Below are 12919 nucleotides of genomic sequence, written 5' to 3' on the forward strand. Positions count from 1 at the left end.
ATGCTAATGAGCTCTTGCACCGCTTTTTCTACGAAATTACCCCTGTTTCTAGTCCTCCTTTCTGAGACTCAAGGCGCATTACACAGTGTTGGTCAATGCAATCAACAGGATGAGACATCCAATAAGCAATGTAATAGGAATAGGATTTTTAACCTTATTGCCATGCAATCTGACAAAGCCACTGATTGATGAAGAAGAAATTGGATTTATACCCCGCCCTTCACTACCTGAAGGAATCTCAGAGCAGCTTGCAATCTCCCCCTTCCCCTCCCCTCAACAGACACCCTGTGAGGTAGGTGAGGCTGACAGAACTCTTTGAGAACAGCCCTGAATGAACTTGTGACTGACCAAAGGTCACACCAGCAGCTGCATGTGGAGGAGTGGGGAATCAAACCTGGTTCTCCCAGATTATAGTCCACGCTCCTAACCAATACACCAAACTGGCTCTCTACACAAAACTGTATCAACACAGAGAAGCTACTTCTTACTACTGGCTTATGCGGCAGGTAGTTTAGAGAGATGAATGTTCATACACAACAAGAGTTTTCTTTTCCCACACAGGGAACAGCTGCAGATGGGAAAAACACTACAGAAGTAACGTGAGATAAGAGTGGGAAAAACACATTCCAGTCTGACACCGTGTGAACATATAACTGTGTGACGGTATGAGATTCTTTTTGGCTTTGGTAAGCACCAAAATCACCTGGACTACAATCATGGGCAGTATTTTATGAAAGCAGCTTAAAAAAAAAATGGCGACTCAGATCGACAGCACCATTTTCCCATTTAATGTTCCACCACTTCGAGACGTGAAAATACTTTGAATGTTTGCTGGAATTACCGTTGCAGCAGTTTAAAAAGTCGGATACACTCAGAGCCCAAACACACTGTGACAGGGAACAGAGAAAAAGTGATGCTGGCAGAGTCTTACACAATTATTTCCTGACGTCCGGCTTATTTCCACTATCAAGCGTACCTCCTTCTGTCTGACAGATGTACCTTGGCAGAGATGAAAGAGAGCTCACGTACAACCCAGTGAAAGTTAAGCACTTTAACACCTTCCTGACCTCAACCGACCCAACACTGTTCCTGCTTACATCAATGGACCCTCAAAAACAGCCTGGGTCACCTTCACATACAAAACGTTGGCATTCATAGCATCAGGGAAGAAGTTACACAACGACACGGGAGTTTTCAAACGTCTGCAGCCAGTTCAAGTCAACGGGTGAGAGTCTGAAATCGAGAGAATTCTCCTTTTCGGTGCTCCTCCCTCACCCACAAAGGACTGTCTGTGGGCTTCAGCTGGTCCTGTGCATTCCAACGATACAATCTCTTGCACACCAAACTGTGAGCATGTTTTGGACCGCTGTGATGACAGAATTAGTGGACCGTAACAGTTTGTGGGGTCTTTTTTTAATTAACATTTATGACTGCCGCCACACACTTTCTTGGCGTGTGTGTGTGTGGGGAAATTGTCCAAACGCTTCTACAAAAGAAAAGAGACTGATCCCCAATTGCAAAACTAAGAAGAAACAACAAACAAAAACAAAAAAGGCATCTTACGGAACATCGGCATTCTTGGCAAATTAAAAAGAACAAGATTCATGTGTAGCGGTAAAGACGGGTAACCTCAGCCTTCTTCCCTTATTTCACGTCACTGTAGTAATCCCAGGTATTTGGAAATATAAAAATCTATTTGGTAAGTGCATGTAAAACCTAGTCCGTTTTCCTCATTCCGAGCTGCCAGGCGCCCGTCAAGTATCGCAAACGAATGAACAGGAGGTCCCGGCCCATCTGCAGCCAGCTCCAAAAGGGGACCAGTTTGGAACCTGGAATCGTGAGAGACAGGAAAGGAACAGCCGGTCACTCGATGAGGTTATGCAACACTTTGCTGCCACCACCTACCTCAGACGGTGCGAGGCCTCGGGAAAGGCCTCTCCTCTGAGTTTCCTGTCACGTGTGCAGCTGGCTATCGAGAACGCTGCTCTCTGACACGGGCCTGACAGAGCTGGCTCAGATGTGCTGTCGTTGCCACCTCTCCCGTGTGTTCTCTCTCCCAGCATGCTTCCCTGCATGATTTCCTCTCTGGCCAGAACTGTCGTGGATGCCACCACTTGGCTATGCTTCTTGGGACAGACTCACAAGCATTTCTGCTCTTGGCCACGCGGGGGACTTATCTGAGAGCTAGTCAGCTGAGAGCTGGTTTGGTGTAGTGGTTAAGTGCGCAGACTCTAATCTGGAAGAACCGGGTTTGATTCCCCACTCCTCCACTTGCAGTTGCTGGATGACTTTGGGCAAGCCATACTCCTGTCAGAGCTGTTCTCTAAAGGGCAGTTCTGGAAAGAGCTCTCTCCGCCCCGCCTACCTCACACAGGGTGTCTGTTGTGGGGAGGGGAAGGGAGAGGAGATTGTAAGCCGCTCTGAGACTCCAAGTGAAGGGCGGGGTATAAATCCAATGTCTTCTCTCTCTCTGCAAGTTGGACTTATTGCTAGCATGTCGGGTTGGGGTGGGAAGGGCTGTCTAGCCCTCCCCTACACTGGGGGGTCCAGAAGGGTATTTGCTGCATCAGAAGAAGAAGAAGAGATTGGATTTATACCCCACCCTTCACTAAGAGCGGCTTATGGTTCCTTTCCTTTCCCCTCCCCACAACAATGTGAGCAATGCTCCCTTCTAAGCTGTGGTGTCTTGTGAGCAAAAATTCTACTTTGTGAGCTACTGGCATTAAAGTTGTGAGCAAGCGACGTGGCTACTGCATAAATTAGTTTGCTCTGGAACCATCCTTCCTGAGCTAAGACAACAATGTGTGTGAGCTGGAGGCTAAAAACTGTGAGCTCCCTCACACTAACTCAGCTTAGAGGAAACCCTGCCTGTGAGGTAGGTGGGGCTGAGAGAGCTCTTTCGAGGACTGCTCTTTCAAGGACAGCTCTGACAGAACTATGGCTTGCCCAAGGTCATCCAGCCAGGTGCAAGTGGAGGAGTGGGGAATCAAACCCGGTTCTCCCAGATTAGAGTCTGTGCACTTAACCACTACACCAAAATGATAGTTTTTATATTAGGGAAAAAGTGTACATCTGCACATCTAGAACAGATTCATCCTGCAACCTCCAGACTAGGGTGTGTGCAGATATAAAAACTATTTGGCAAGACTAATACTCAATAATATCGTTGGGACGACTCTGGAATGATTCACTCTGCAGCTGCAAAGCTTCTGCTGAGCTGGGGAAAAGAACATTCCAGGGGGGGAAAAAGAGCAAGAATGACTTTCCAGCTGAGGGAAAAAAACAAGAAATTGAGAAAATCTGCCTCGCCTAATAAAACAAGGGGTCCAAGTCAGAAGAATGAGGAAAACCAAGTGAAGCAGCGTTTTAAAAGAAGATTGTACTGAGACATTGGTGATGAGGGAGAAGCAGAAGAGAGAAAGCAAAGAAACCTCAGCAGGAGAGAAGAACTTCCATCCTTTGCTAACTGCCCTAGACTAATCTTTTGGAGACAATATTGAAATGGTCTGAGGCTTGGAGGAAACATTCCGCCTACTCAAGAGGGACCTGAGGAAATCTGGTTTCTGGAATGAATCCTACCGAAGAGAGAGTCGTCTGAAGAACCACTGACCTTCAATTTCTGTCCACTTGACAGCGACCTCTGCGATCGGTATTTTACAACGTTGAGCTATATAAAGGAGTTCCACGTCAAACGCCCTGAAAGAGAAGAGCAGGACAAAGAGGCATGAGGATTGTGCAGAACTGATGTGAAACGCACCACAAATGCCTGTGATCTGTTGAGCTTCCCTTCAGCACAGAGAATTAGTGGCCATGGACCAAGCAAAGGAAGATCTCTGGCAAATGCCCAGTTTCTCTCTGGTAGAGTGAGAAATGGAAACAACTTCGACATGGCTGTCTTTCTTCTCCTCTCTCAAAACCAGCTATTTGTACCTATGATAGAGATAAATTTGCCCAAGTAGAAGGGGTTTGAAAAGGTAGAAGTTAACTCTGAAGTCACTGGGAACTTATTTTTCCCAGACATGCAGAATTAGGCCAGTCCTGCATTGGGCAGGGGGGTTGGACTAGAGCAGGGGTGTCGAAGTCATTTGTTATGAGGGCCGTATCTGACATAAATGAGACCTTGTCGGGCCGGGCCACGTGTGTCATGAAATGTAATGCCAGGTAGCAGAGATACAAACTTTATAAAGGACACAAACACAAAGGTGTTTTTTTTACTTAAAATAAAAACAGGCTTAAAACATCAGCACTCTTGCAATATGTTGTTTATTTAACAGTGTCTGATAACTGACACCTTGCTCTGAATTATTGCATCAAAATGTCTGTTCTGTTGCAATCTTGGGTATGCTGTTCAGCTGTGTATCTGTATCTTATGTACCCAATGTATTAGCACTAGCTAAACTTTATGAGTTTATGTTTTGCTGTAATTGAAATTTTAAACTGTTTTTATGTGAATTAATGGTCATTATAGACCAATTATGTAAACTGCCCTAAGCCTGCTTGCGGGGAGGGCGGGGTATAAATTAAATAAATAAAATAAAATAAATAAAACCTGCAAACCTACGATAACGCAGCAGCAGAACTGGAAGAAGCAGCAGAAGACAGCCGGTTCCACTGTGGGTCTGATAAAAGCCCTCCAGGGGCCTGATCCAGCCCCCGGGCCACATGTTTGACACCCCCGGACTAGATGGTCTGTATAGGTAAAGGTAAAGGTTCCCTTGCTCGAAAGCCAGTCGAATCCGACTCTAGGGTGCGGTCCTCATCTCTGTTTCCAAGCCGAAGAGCCAGCGCTGTCCAAAGACTTCTCCGTGGTCATGTGGCCGGCATGACTAAACGCCAAGGCGCACCGAACACTGTTACCTTCCCACCGAAGTGGTACCTATTTATCTACTTGCAATTTCTTGCTTTCGAACTGCTAGGTTGGCGGGAGCTGGGGGCAGAGACGGGAGCTCACTCCGTCATGCGGCACCTGGGTCTCAAACTGCTGAACTACTGTCCTAGTCTGCAGTTCAGCATCTTAACCACTTGAGCCCCTTTGAGTCTGTATGGCCCCTTCCAACTCTATGATTCTATGAATTTCTCACCTATCACTCAGGACTGGCTGCTCCTCCTTCAGTAAGCCAGAGAGGAGGTTACTTCAAGCGCAGCCTAAATTTAGACTTGCCAACATGGGTGAAGTGGGTATAATCTTCAGAGGTTATGCTATACAAAACTACTTTTGTTCCTCAGCCTACCGATATTTTCTTTTGTAATAATACAGCTGTAAGAAAGGGCCGAAACAAGCTGAAACAAATTCAACTTGTCAGATAATGGATATCCCCCCCCCCCAATTCACGCTGAAATTAGGAAGCAAATCCTCGAGCTTTTCATTTGGACTTGGTTAAATTCATATGCTTTGATGATGTTAGACGGTTTTACTTTGTATATAGACAGCTTAACGACTGCTAAATCCATGTTCCATCTCAGGTAACAGTTGGTTTCCCCCAAGTATGTTTGGCACCCCGAAGACGCAGCTCTGATGCCGTTTCCGACAGATCGAACGGTGAGGTGCTTGCTACTTGGGGAAACGGTTTTACCTTTAAAACACTCTCTGTGTACCTAAACTTGGTAGTTTTCTGCTGCCACCAGGAATTAAAAATTCCAAATCTCTCTCTTTTGGTAGAATGACCCAGGGTCTGGGCACTGCAGAGGACTATGTGGCCCTGAGGAAGGACTGTACTGATGTCTGGGATACGTTTAAACAAAAATCGATTTATTTAATAAAGAACAAAATAGGTTTCTGGTTATTTTGAACAGTTGCTGAAGAAAGGAACTTGTGAATATAACTGGCAAAGCTCGGTGTCACACTCAGTCTCTTACACATCAAACTCCACTCTGACAGGCTAATCTCTTTCTCTCTCATAGCCACACAGGCTATGTACACCGAATAACCACACAGGATAGACACAACTTGTTTCTTTGGCCATATACACTCTCTCACAAAACTCTTATAGTCACACAGACTAAACTTCACACAGACTCCCTTCAAACCTCCTCCACGTTTGTCTCTCTCCCAAGACACACACAGAATCCACTCAGAAACACCCCTCCTCCCATTCTCTTAGTCATCAGCCAATCACTTGTCTCCCTCTGTCACTCTCCCTACACTGCAAACAAATGAAACATTTAAAGGGACACCCCCGCAAAAAAACATGGAATCATTACACAAACAAACGCAGAACACCTACCAGCGCTCTATATGAAGAGTCGAAAACGTCCGGGAAGCAGCTTCCCGGGTTAACAGCTTAAACCCACACTGGGTGTCCCTTATTTCCTTCACGCAGAGGAACCACACTAGGAAGTGGAATCCGTACATGAGGAGCGTTCGGAAGTAGGAGCGCTGCAGACGAGAGGCAAAATATTAGCTGTTGGTACTAATGGAAGGGACTCCATGTATTCAACATCTTTTCCAAACAGTCACATGGTACCAGAGCACTGCCCTGACTTGATGTGACGCAGTCGTCACCAGTGTTCCCTCTAAGCTGAGTTAGTGTGGGCTAGCTCACAGTTTTTTAGTTTCCGGCTCACACGTTTTTGTCTTAGCTCAGGGAAGATGGCTCTGGAGCAAACTAATTTATGCAGTAGCCAAATTGCTCCCTCACAACTTTAACGCCAATAGCTCACAAAGTAGAATTTTTGCTCACAAGACTCTGCAGCTTAGAGGGAGCATTGCTCCTAAGCAGTGTTCCCTCTAAGCTGAGTTAGTGTGAGCTAGCTCAGTTTTTTAGCCTCCGGCTCACACATTTTTATCTTCACTCAGAAAGGAGGGCTCCAGAGCAAACTAACTTATGCAGTAGCCAAATCACTCCCTCACACCTTTAACGACAGTAGCTCACAAAATAGAATTTTTGCTCACAAGACTCCGCAGCTTAGAGGGAGCATTATATTTTTGCAATTAAAGAGTTTTTAAACAAGCCAAAACTGGAAAACTGCAGTAATTTCTACAGGTAGTGACATAATGCACATGTGACACTCTGATTTTTTGGGGGGAAAACTGCCCCAAATTTTAAACGGGAGGAGATGACTTTTCTAAACCCATAAAAAGGGGAAGGGTGGGTTACAGTGGAAAGGCCAGACTGCAGACAAGCAGGCAAAGAAATAAAAACCAGGACTGGGGCTGCCATCTTGGCCGAAGACCAGTGTGGCGGAGCAGCCCCGACTCTCTCACTAGATGGCCTGCCATCCTCTCCTCTGCCCTCAGCCTGGGATCCTGAGAGGGCTCACTCTTTGCCTCAGTGCCACTACTGCGGTTGGACCGAAGGGATGCGCCCCCTGGCGCAAGGCGAAGGAGGCTGCTTTATCAAGCAAGATGCGGAAACCCACTTACAAGTGGTGGGCTGGATGGACAGGGAACTCAGATCCCTGGTATTTGGAACTGAACATGAAGAAGAAGATATTGGATGTATACCCCACCCTTCACTACCCAAGGGAGTCTCAGAGCATCTTACAAACTCCTTTTCCCTTCCTGTCCCCACAACAGACACCCTGTGAGGTAGGTGAGGCTGAGAGAGCTCTGACAGAAACGGCTCTTTTTTCAAGAACAGCTCTTATCAGAACTACGGCTTGCCCAAGGTCATCCAGCAGGTGCAAGTGGAGGAGTGGGGAATCAAACCTGGTTCTCCCAGATTAGAATCCGCGCACTTAACCACTACACCAAACTGGCTCTCCAAACATGGACTGTGCAAAGGACAGGGAGGACCAGGCACTGGATCCTCAAAGTTGGCAGGACAATCTCCGCTACTTCAAGTCCCAAAGAACCGCCAGGTCATTAGCAAATGGGCAGCAAAGCAGCAAGCACAAGCTTACCTGGGCGACTGAGTCTTTCTCCAAGTGGGCGCGGGAGCCACAGGCGATGGCCATCTGGTCCTAGAGGGGAACACGCAGAATGACAACTGTTGAGCAGGAGAGCACCTGAAAAAAGGACTGAGACCGGACGGCCTCCCCACATTAGTCCCGTCCAGCTATTTCACACTGACTCTGTGTTCCTGTAGTTTGCATGTCTCTTTAAGGTTCCCCCCCAAGTTTTATTTATAATTTTTCACATGATCACAAACAGATGTATCTCATATGGTAACTTATTTACAATCTTTTGAGTCTATAACATTATTTATTCTCTAACCATATTGGCGCCCTGTTCGAAGATCCGCCCTAGGCCAGAGACTAGCTGGCCTAGTGATAGAGCCGGCCCTGCTGGTCCTAACACTCACCAGAACCAATGCACTCATTTAGGAATGGGCAGTGGGGGAGGGGGGGAGTATGCTGTGTGAAGAACAAGGCTTAGGCTAGGAGCATCGAACTCATTTCTTTCAAGGGCTGGATCTGACATAAATGAGACCTTGTTAGGCCGGGCCACGTGTGCCATAAAATGGAACGCCAGGTACTGGAGATGTTTTACCACTGACCGTGACCCGTACCCCTCCTCAGCAGAGCTCCGGGCCAAACCAGCTCTCCTCGCCCCTTATGCTTGCCATCTTTGGGTTGGGCAATCCCTGGAGATCTGGGGGAAGACCCGGGAGGCATGTTTGGGGAAGGGAGGGACCTCAGCAGGGGGTGTGATACCCTAATACAGGCCCTTCTGGTCCTCATTTGGACTGGTTCCCCCTCAGTTGCTCACGGGCTGGATAAAATCCCTAGACTGGCTGGTTCTACTCAACAGGTCGGCTGTTTGACATGTCTGGCTTAGGCAGTACCCTGAGCCTCCTGAGCCCACTCCAAGCCCTCCCACCAGCAAAATTATTTGTTTACTTCACCTAAAGAGTAACAGAGGTTGAAAATATAACCCCAACCCCAGAACCCTGGCCCTCCTGAGGATACCGACCAGCCACAGCCCTCTTTGAGAGCCAGTCTGGTGTTGTGGTTAAGTGCGCGGACTCTAATCTGGGAGAACCGGGTTTGATCCCCCACTCCTCCACTCGCAGCTGCTGGATGACCTCGGGCAAGCCGTAGTTCTCTCAGAGCTGTTCTTGAAAAAAAGAGCAGTTTCTGTCAAGAGCTCTCTCAGCCCCGCCTACCTCACAGGGTGTCTGTTGTGGGGAGGGCAAGGGAGAGGAGTTTGTTAACCGCTCTGAGACTCCTTTGGGTAGTGAAGGGCAGGGTATAAATCTAATCTCCTCCTCTTCTTCAAGCACCATACAAGTCCCTCCCCCCCCCGATATGGGATATGCCAAATGTTGTGGGGAGAGGGATTGGATTTATACCCCGCCCTTCACTTGGAGTCTCAGAGTGGCTTACAATCTCCTTCCCTTCCTCTCCCCACAACAGACACCCTGTGAGGTAGGTGGGGCTGAGAGAGCTCTTTCGAGGACTGACCTTGAGAGAACAGCTCTGAGAGGACTTGTGACTGACCCAAGGTCACGCCAGCAGCTGCATGTGGAGGAGTGGGGAATCAAACCCGGTTCTCCCAGATTAGAGTCCGCGCTCCCAACCACTACACCAAACTGGCTTTCAGCCTTCTTACTGTCATGGAAATACAGGAAAATACTAAGATGCATCAGTCGCTTACACTTGGCTATTCAAGCCTCGTCTTCGGATTGCATAGTATAAAAATGTTGCCTCCATTATTTCGCAATTAGAATTAAACAGAAGAAAGTGAACAATTGAGTCATCAGAGTGTCAGCCCTTACCCTCTAGAAGTGGAGTAATAAAACGAGATCGGATATCCCTATAAAGGGGGCAATGACGTATGGTGTGTGTAGTGGATTCTAGATCTTTTAGACAACAAGGACAAAGTCTGTCTACATATGGTATCTGGCGGTATCTCCAATGGCAGAACATTAAAGCATGCAAGCATTTATGCTCTGCGATGGTGTGGGGCTGTTAAACTTAACAGATATTTTGCAGTAGAGCCCGTGTCAAAAGTCCCCAGCCTACTTGGGGAGCATCTGCTGGCTGTCCGTTCCCTAAGTTCTTGCCTTTCGATGTCGAGAAATCTTTGTTTAATAATAGCATAGGCTTGTTTATCTGAAAAGTGGGCTAGATAATACGGGGATGTTCCCATTGTAGAGAGTTTCTCCTCTACGTATCTAAGCCACGGAGAGAGATAGGACTCAGTTAACATGTGAGTATGGTGAGTACACGAAGGAGGGCCTTTTCGGTGGGAGCCCCACGATTATGCGACACCCTCCCTGAGAATTTGCAGCTGGCCCCGCTCACTTTTGATCTTCAGGAGGCGGCCAAAGTCAGTCTAAGTGAGAATTCTACCCAACAACTTTAGCTGACGACTTTAGTTTTTATTGACTGGCAGTCCTGAGATTTTAAATTGTGACTTCCATATGATTTTAATAAAAATAATTGTTGCTTTATTTACAATGGAAGCCACCTCGAGTTCCGCAAGGTGGAAAAGCAGCTAATAAACTCTTTAAATAAACACATGCGAACACAATCACAGACTCACCGGCCAGGGCTGGAGGCTCTCAAGACCCTTCTCGACCTTCTCGACATCTTCAAATCTTGTGGCCCCGTCGGCGTCCGCCATGAGTATTTTCCTCCCTCGGGAACTCAAGACACCCTGCAAGCGAGGCAGACATTTGAGACCAGTGTTCCCTCTAAGCTGAGTGTGAGCTAGCTCACAGTTTTTTAGCCTCCAGCTCACACTTTTTTGTCAACTCAGGAAGGAGGGCTCCAGAGCAAACTAATTCAAGCAGCATCCAAATCGCTCGTGGCTCACAAATGCTAGTGGCTCACAAAGTAGGATTCTTGCTCACAAGACTCCACCACTTAGAGGGAACATTGTTTGAGACCCATTGTTCTTTCACCTGGCCAGAGGATACATGTACCTGTGCTTTCCAATGCGGAAGAAAGCCTTTCTTCTGCCCGCTCTCCCCGTGGGGGCAGCAGGCTAAAGTTTCACAACTGCCTGGGTGCCCAATCTGGGAAACAACCAACTCAAAGAGCAATCAAAAGAACCTTTGTCTTAGCGATAAAGCTTTTTGCACAAGCTCAGAGGGAATGCCAAGACTAGAGATGTGAAGGCCCGGAAAAAGCCCTTCACTCGGAGTCTCAGAGTGGCTTACAAACTCCTTTCCCTCCCCCTCCCCACAACAGACACCCTGTGAGGTAGGTGGGGCTGAGAGAGCTCTCGAGAACTGCCCTTGAAAGAACAGCTCTGAGAAAACTATGGCTTGCCCAAGGTCATCCAGCAGCTGCATGTGGAGGAGTGGGGAATCAAACCTGGTTCTCACAGATTAGAGTCTGCGCACTTAACTGCTACACAAAACTTACCATCCTGACCGCTCCCCCCTTCCCACGATTCTTCACCAACGGGAGGACTCGCACTTTCTCACTGCCATATTTCTGGCTATACTTCAGGGCAACCTGTGGGGGCACACGCAAGGCAAAACACGACAGTCAGCACCAAGGGTAATCAGATCCTCCCCCCTGCATAATGGGAAATCCACAGCACATAGGACTGGGTTGCAATTGCTTCTGTTGCCAGAGGCGCAGCCTTTTACTATTGGGTAGCCCCTTAGCAAGGGCACCCCACTTGTAACCTGATCCAGAGACCCAGAGACTCAGGCCAAGGAAGGCCCTCCTGGTTCTGAAACATAGAGCTAGCCACAGCTCTGAAAAAGAGGTCTCCATTTTCAGGTGGCAGGCAACCTCAGAGCAGTCAACATCAGAGCAAGCCTCCAGTCTTCCCCCTCCACCCAGCAGATTGGTTCCATCAGGTAAAGTATCTACATTTCTAAAGTCTATTTAATTCTTTGTCTGAATACAAGATACTGGGATAAACCAATCAAGCTCACGGGCCCAAGGTCACCCAGCGAGCTTCCATTGGAGAAGTGGGGATTTCAACAGGGTCGCCGAGGGTCCTAGTCTGCCGCTCTGTCCACTACAACGCACTGGCTCTTGGTATTATGCCCTAGTATTAGTACTCAGGGGACATACCTGGTATTGGATAATGTATCTGAAGGACCGCCTTTCCCATAAGTGCACCAAAGAGCCCTGCGCTCACTGGATCAACACCTACTGGTTACCCCCAGCCCAAAGGATGTCTGCCTAGCCTCAACCAGGGCCTTCTCCGCCCTGGTGGAATCAGCTCCTACTGGAGATCAGGGCCTTGCGGGACCTTTTACCATTCCACAGGGCCTGCAAATTGAGCTGTTCCGCCAGCCCTTCGGGTGAGAGGGCAGGCGTCCATCTTAGCTGGCCTCTCTGCTTTAGCTCCCAATCTACTGAAATGTTCTGACTCCATCTATATAGCCTTAAGAGTCTTTTCTTTTATGTAATTTGCGGATGCCTCTGAACTGTACTCTTTTAAGGATTTTACTGTAATATAATTTTATCGCAAGGAGTCTGTGACTCTGTTTTGCTGTGATCCGCCCTGAGCCCACTTTGGGAAGGGCGGAATAAAAATCCGAAAAAATACAGCAGTGGCTGTGATTGCCGTCTCAATTTATTTCACATTTGCCCCAAATGTGAACTTTCATGAGTCAGACCCTCACGGTCAGAGGGGCCATTTAGTCCACTTTCGGCCCGCCTCAGAAATGGATTTTATCTACATGATCACATGGTCAACATCTGCCTCCCGTCCACAGCCGTCGCTTTCCGGCTCAAAACTGCTTTAAACCCGGAGTATTTTGATACCAGGTCCCCAAGTGGTGTTTTCCTGATTCTCCGGTTCCAGCCGCATTTTCCCCCTGTGTGATCATTTTATCTACATGATCACATGGTCAACATCTGCCTCCCGTCCACAGCCGTCGCTTTCCGGCTCAAAACTGCTTTAAACCCGGAGTATTTTGATACCAGGTCCCCAAGTGGTGTTTTCCTGATTCTCCGGTTCCAGCCGCATTTTCCCCCTGTGTGATCACTCCTCCAGTGTCAAGCCACTTCTGGTGGTTTAAACCCCCTCCCCGCTCGAAAGCGGCCCAAGGCTTCTGCCTTT

General features: G+C 47.8%; 1 protein-coding gene across 1 annotated transcript in view; it reads right to left on the reverse strand.

The window, feature by feature from the left end:
* Nucleotides 1-775: 775 nt before the first annotated feature.
* LOC107125570 (dolichyl-phosphate beta-glucosyltransferase-like) overlaps nucleotides 776-12919 on the reverse strand; it is a 17319-nt gene continuing 5175 nt past the window's right edge. The window contains exons 2-7 of the mRNA XM_015428992.1: nucleotides 11257-11373; nucleotides 10430-10543; nucleotides 7843-7902; nucleotides 6225-6376; nucleotides 3611-3696; nucleotides 776-1829 (exon numbers count right to left, since the gene is read on the reverse strand). Of these exons, the coding sequence (XP_015284478.1) occupies nucleotides 1717-1829; nucleotides 3611-3696; nucleotides 6225-6376; nucleotides 7843-7902; nucleotides 10430-10543; nucleotides 11257-11373 (642 nt within the window). The 3' untranslated portion in view covers nucleotides 776-1716. The remainder of the gene's footprint in view (nucleotides 1830-3610; nucleotides 3697-6224; nucleotides 6377-7842; nucleotides 7903-10429; nucleotides 10544-11256; nucleotides 11374-12919) is intronic.

This window comes from Gekko japonicus, unplaced genomic scaffold (assembly GCF_001447785.1).
Source record: "Gekko japonicus isolate JY-2015 unplaced genomic scaffold, Gekko_japonicus_V1.1 scaffold1361, whole genome shotgun sequence".
NCBI classification, from domain to species: domain Eukaryota; kingdom Metazoa; phylum Chordata; class Lepidosauria; order Squamata; family Gekkonidae; genus Gekko; species Gekko japonicus.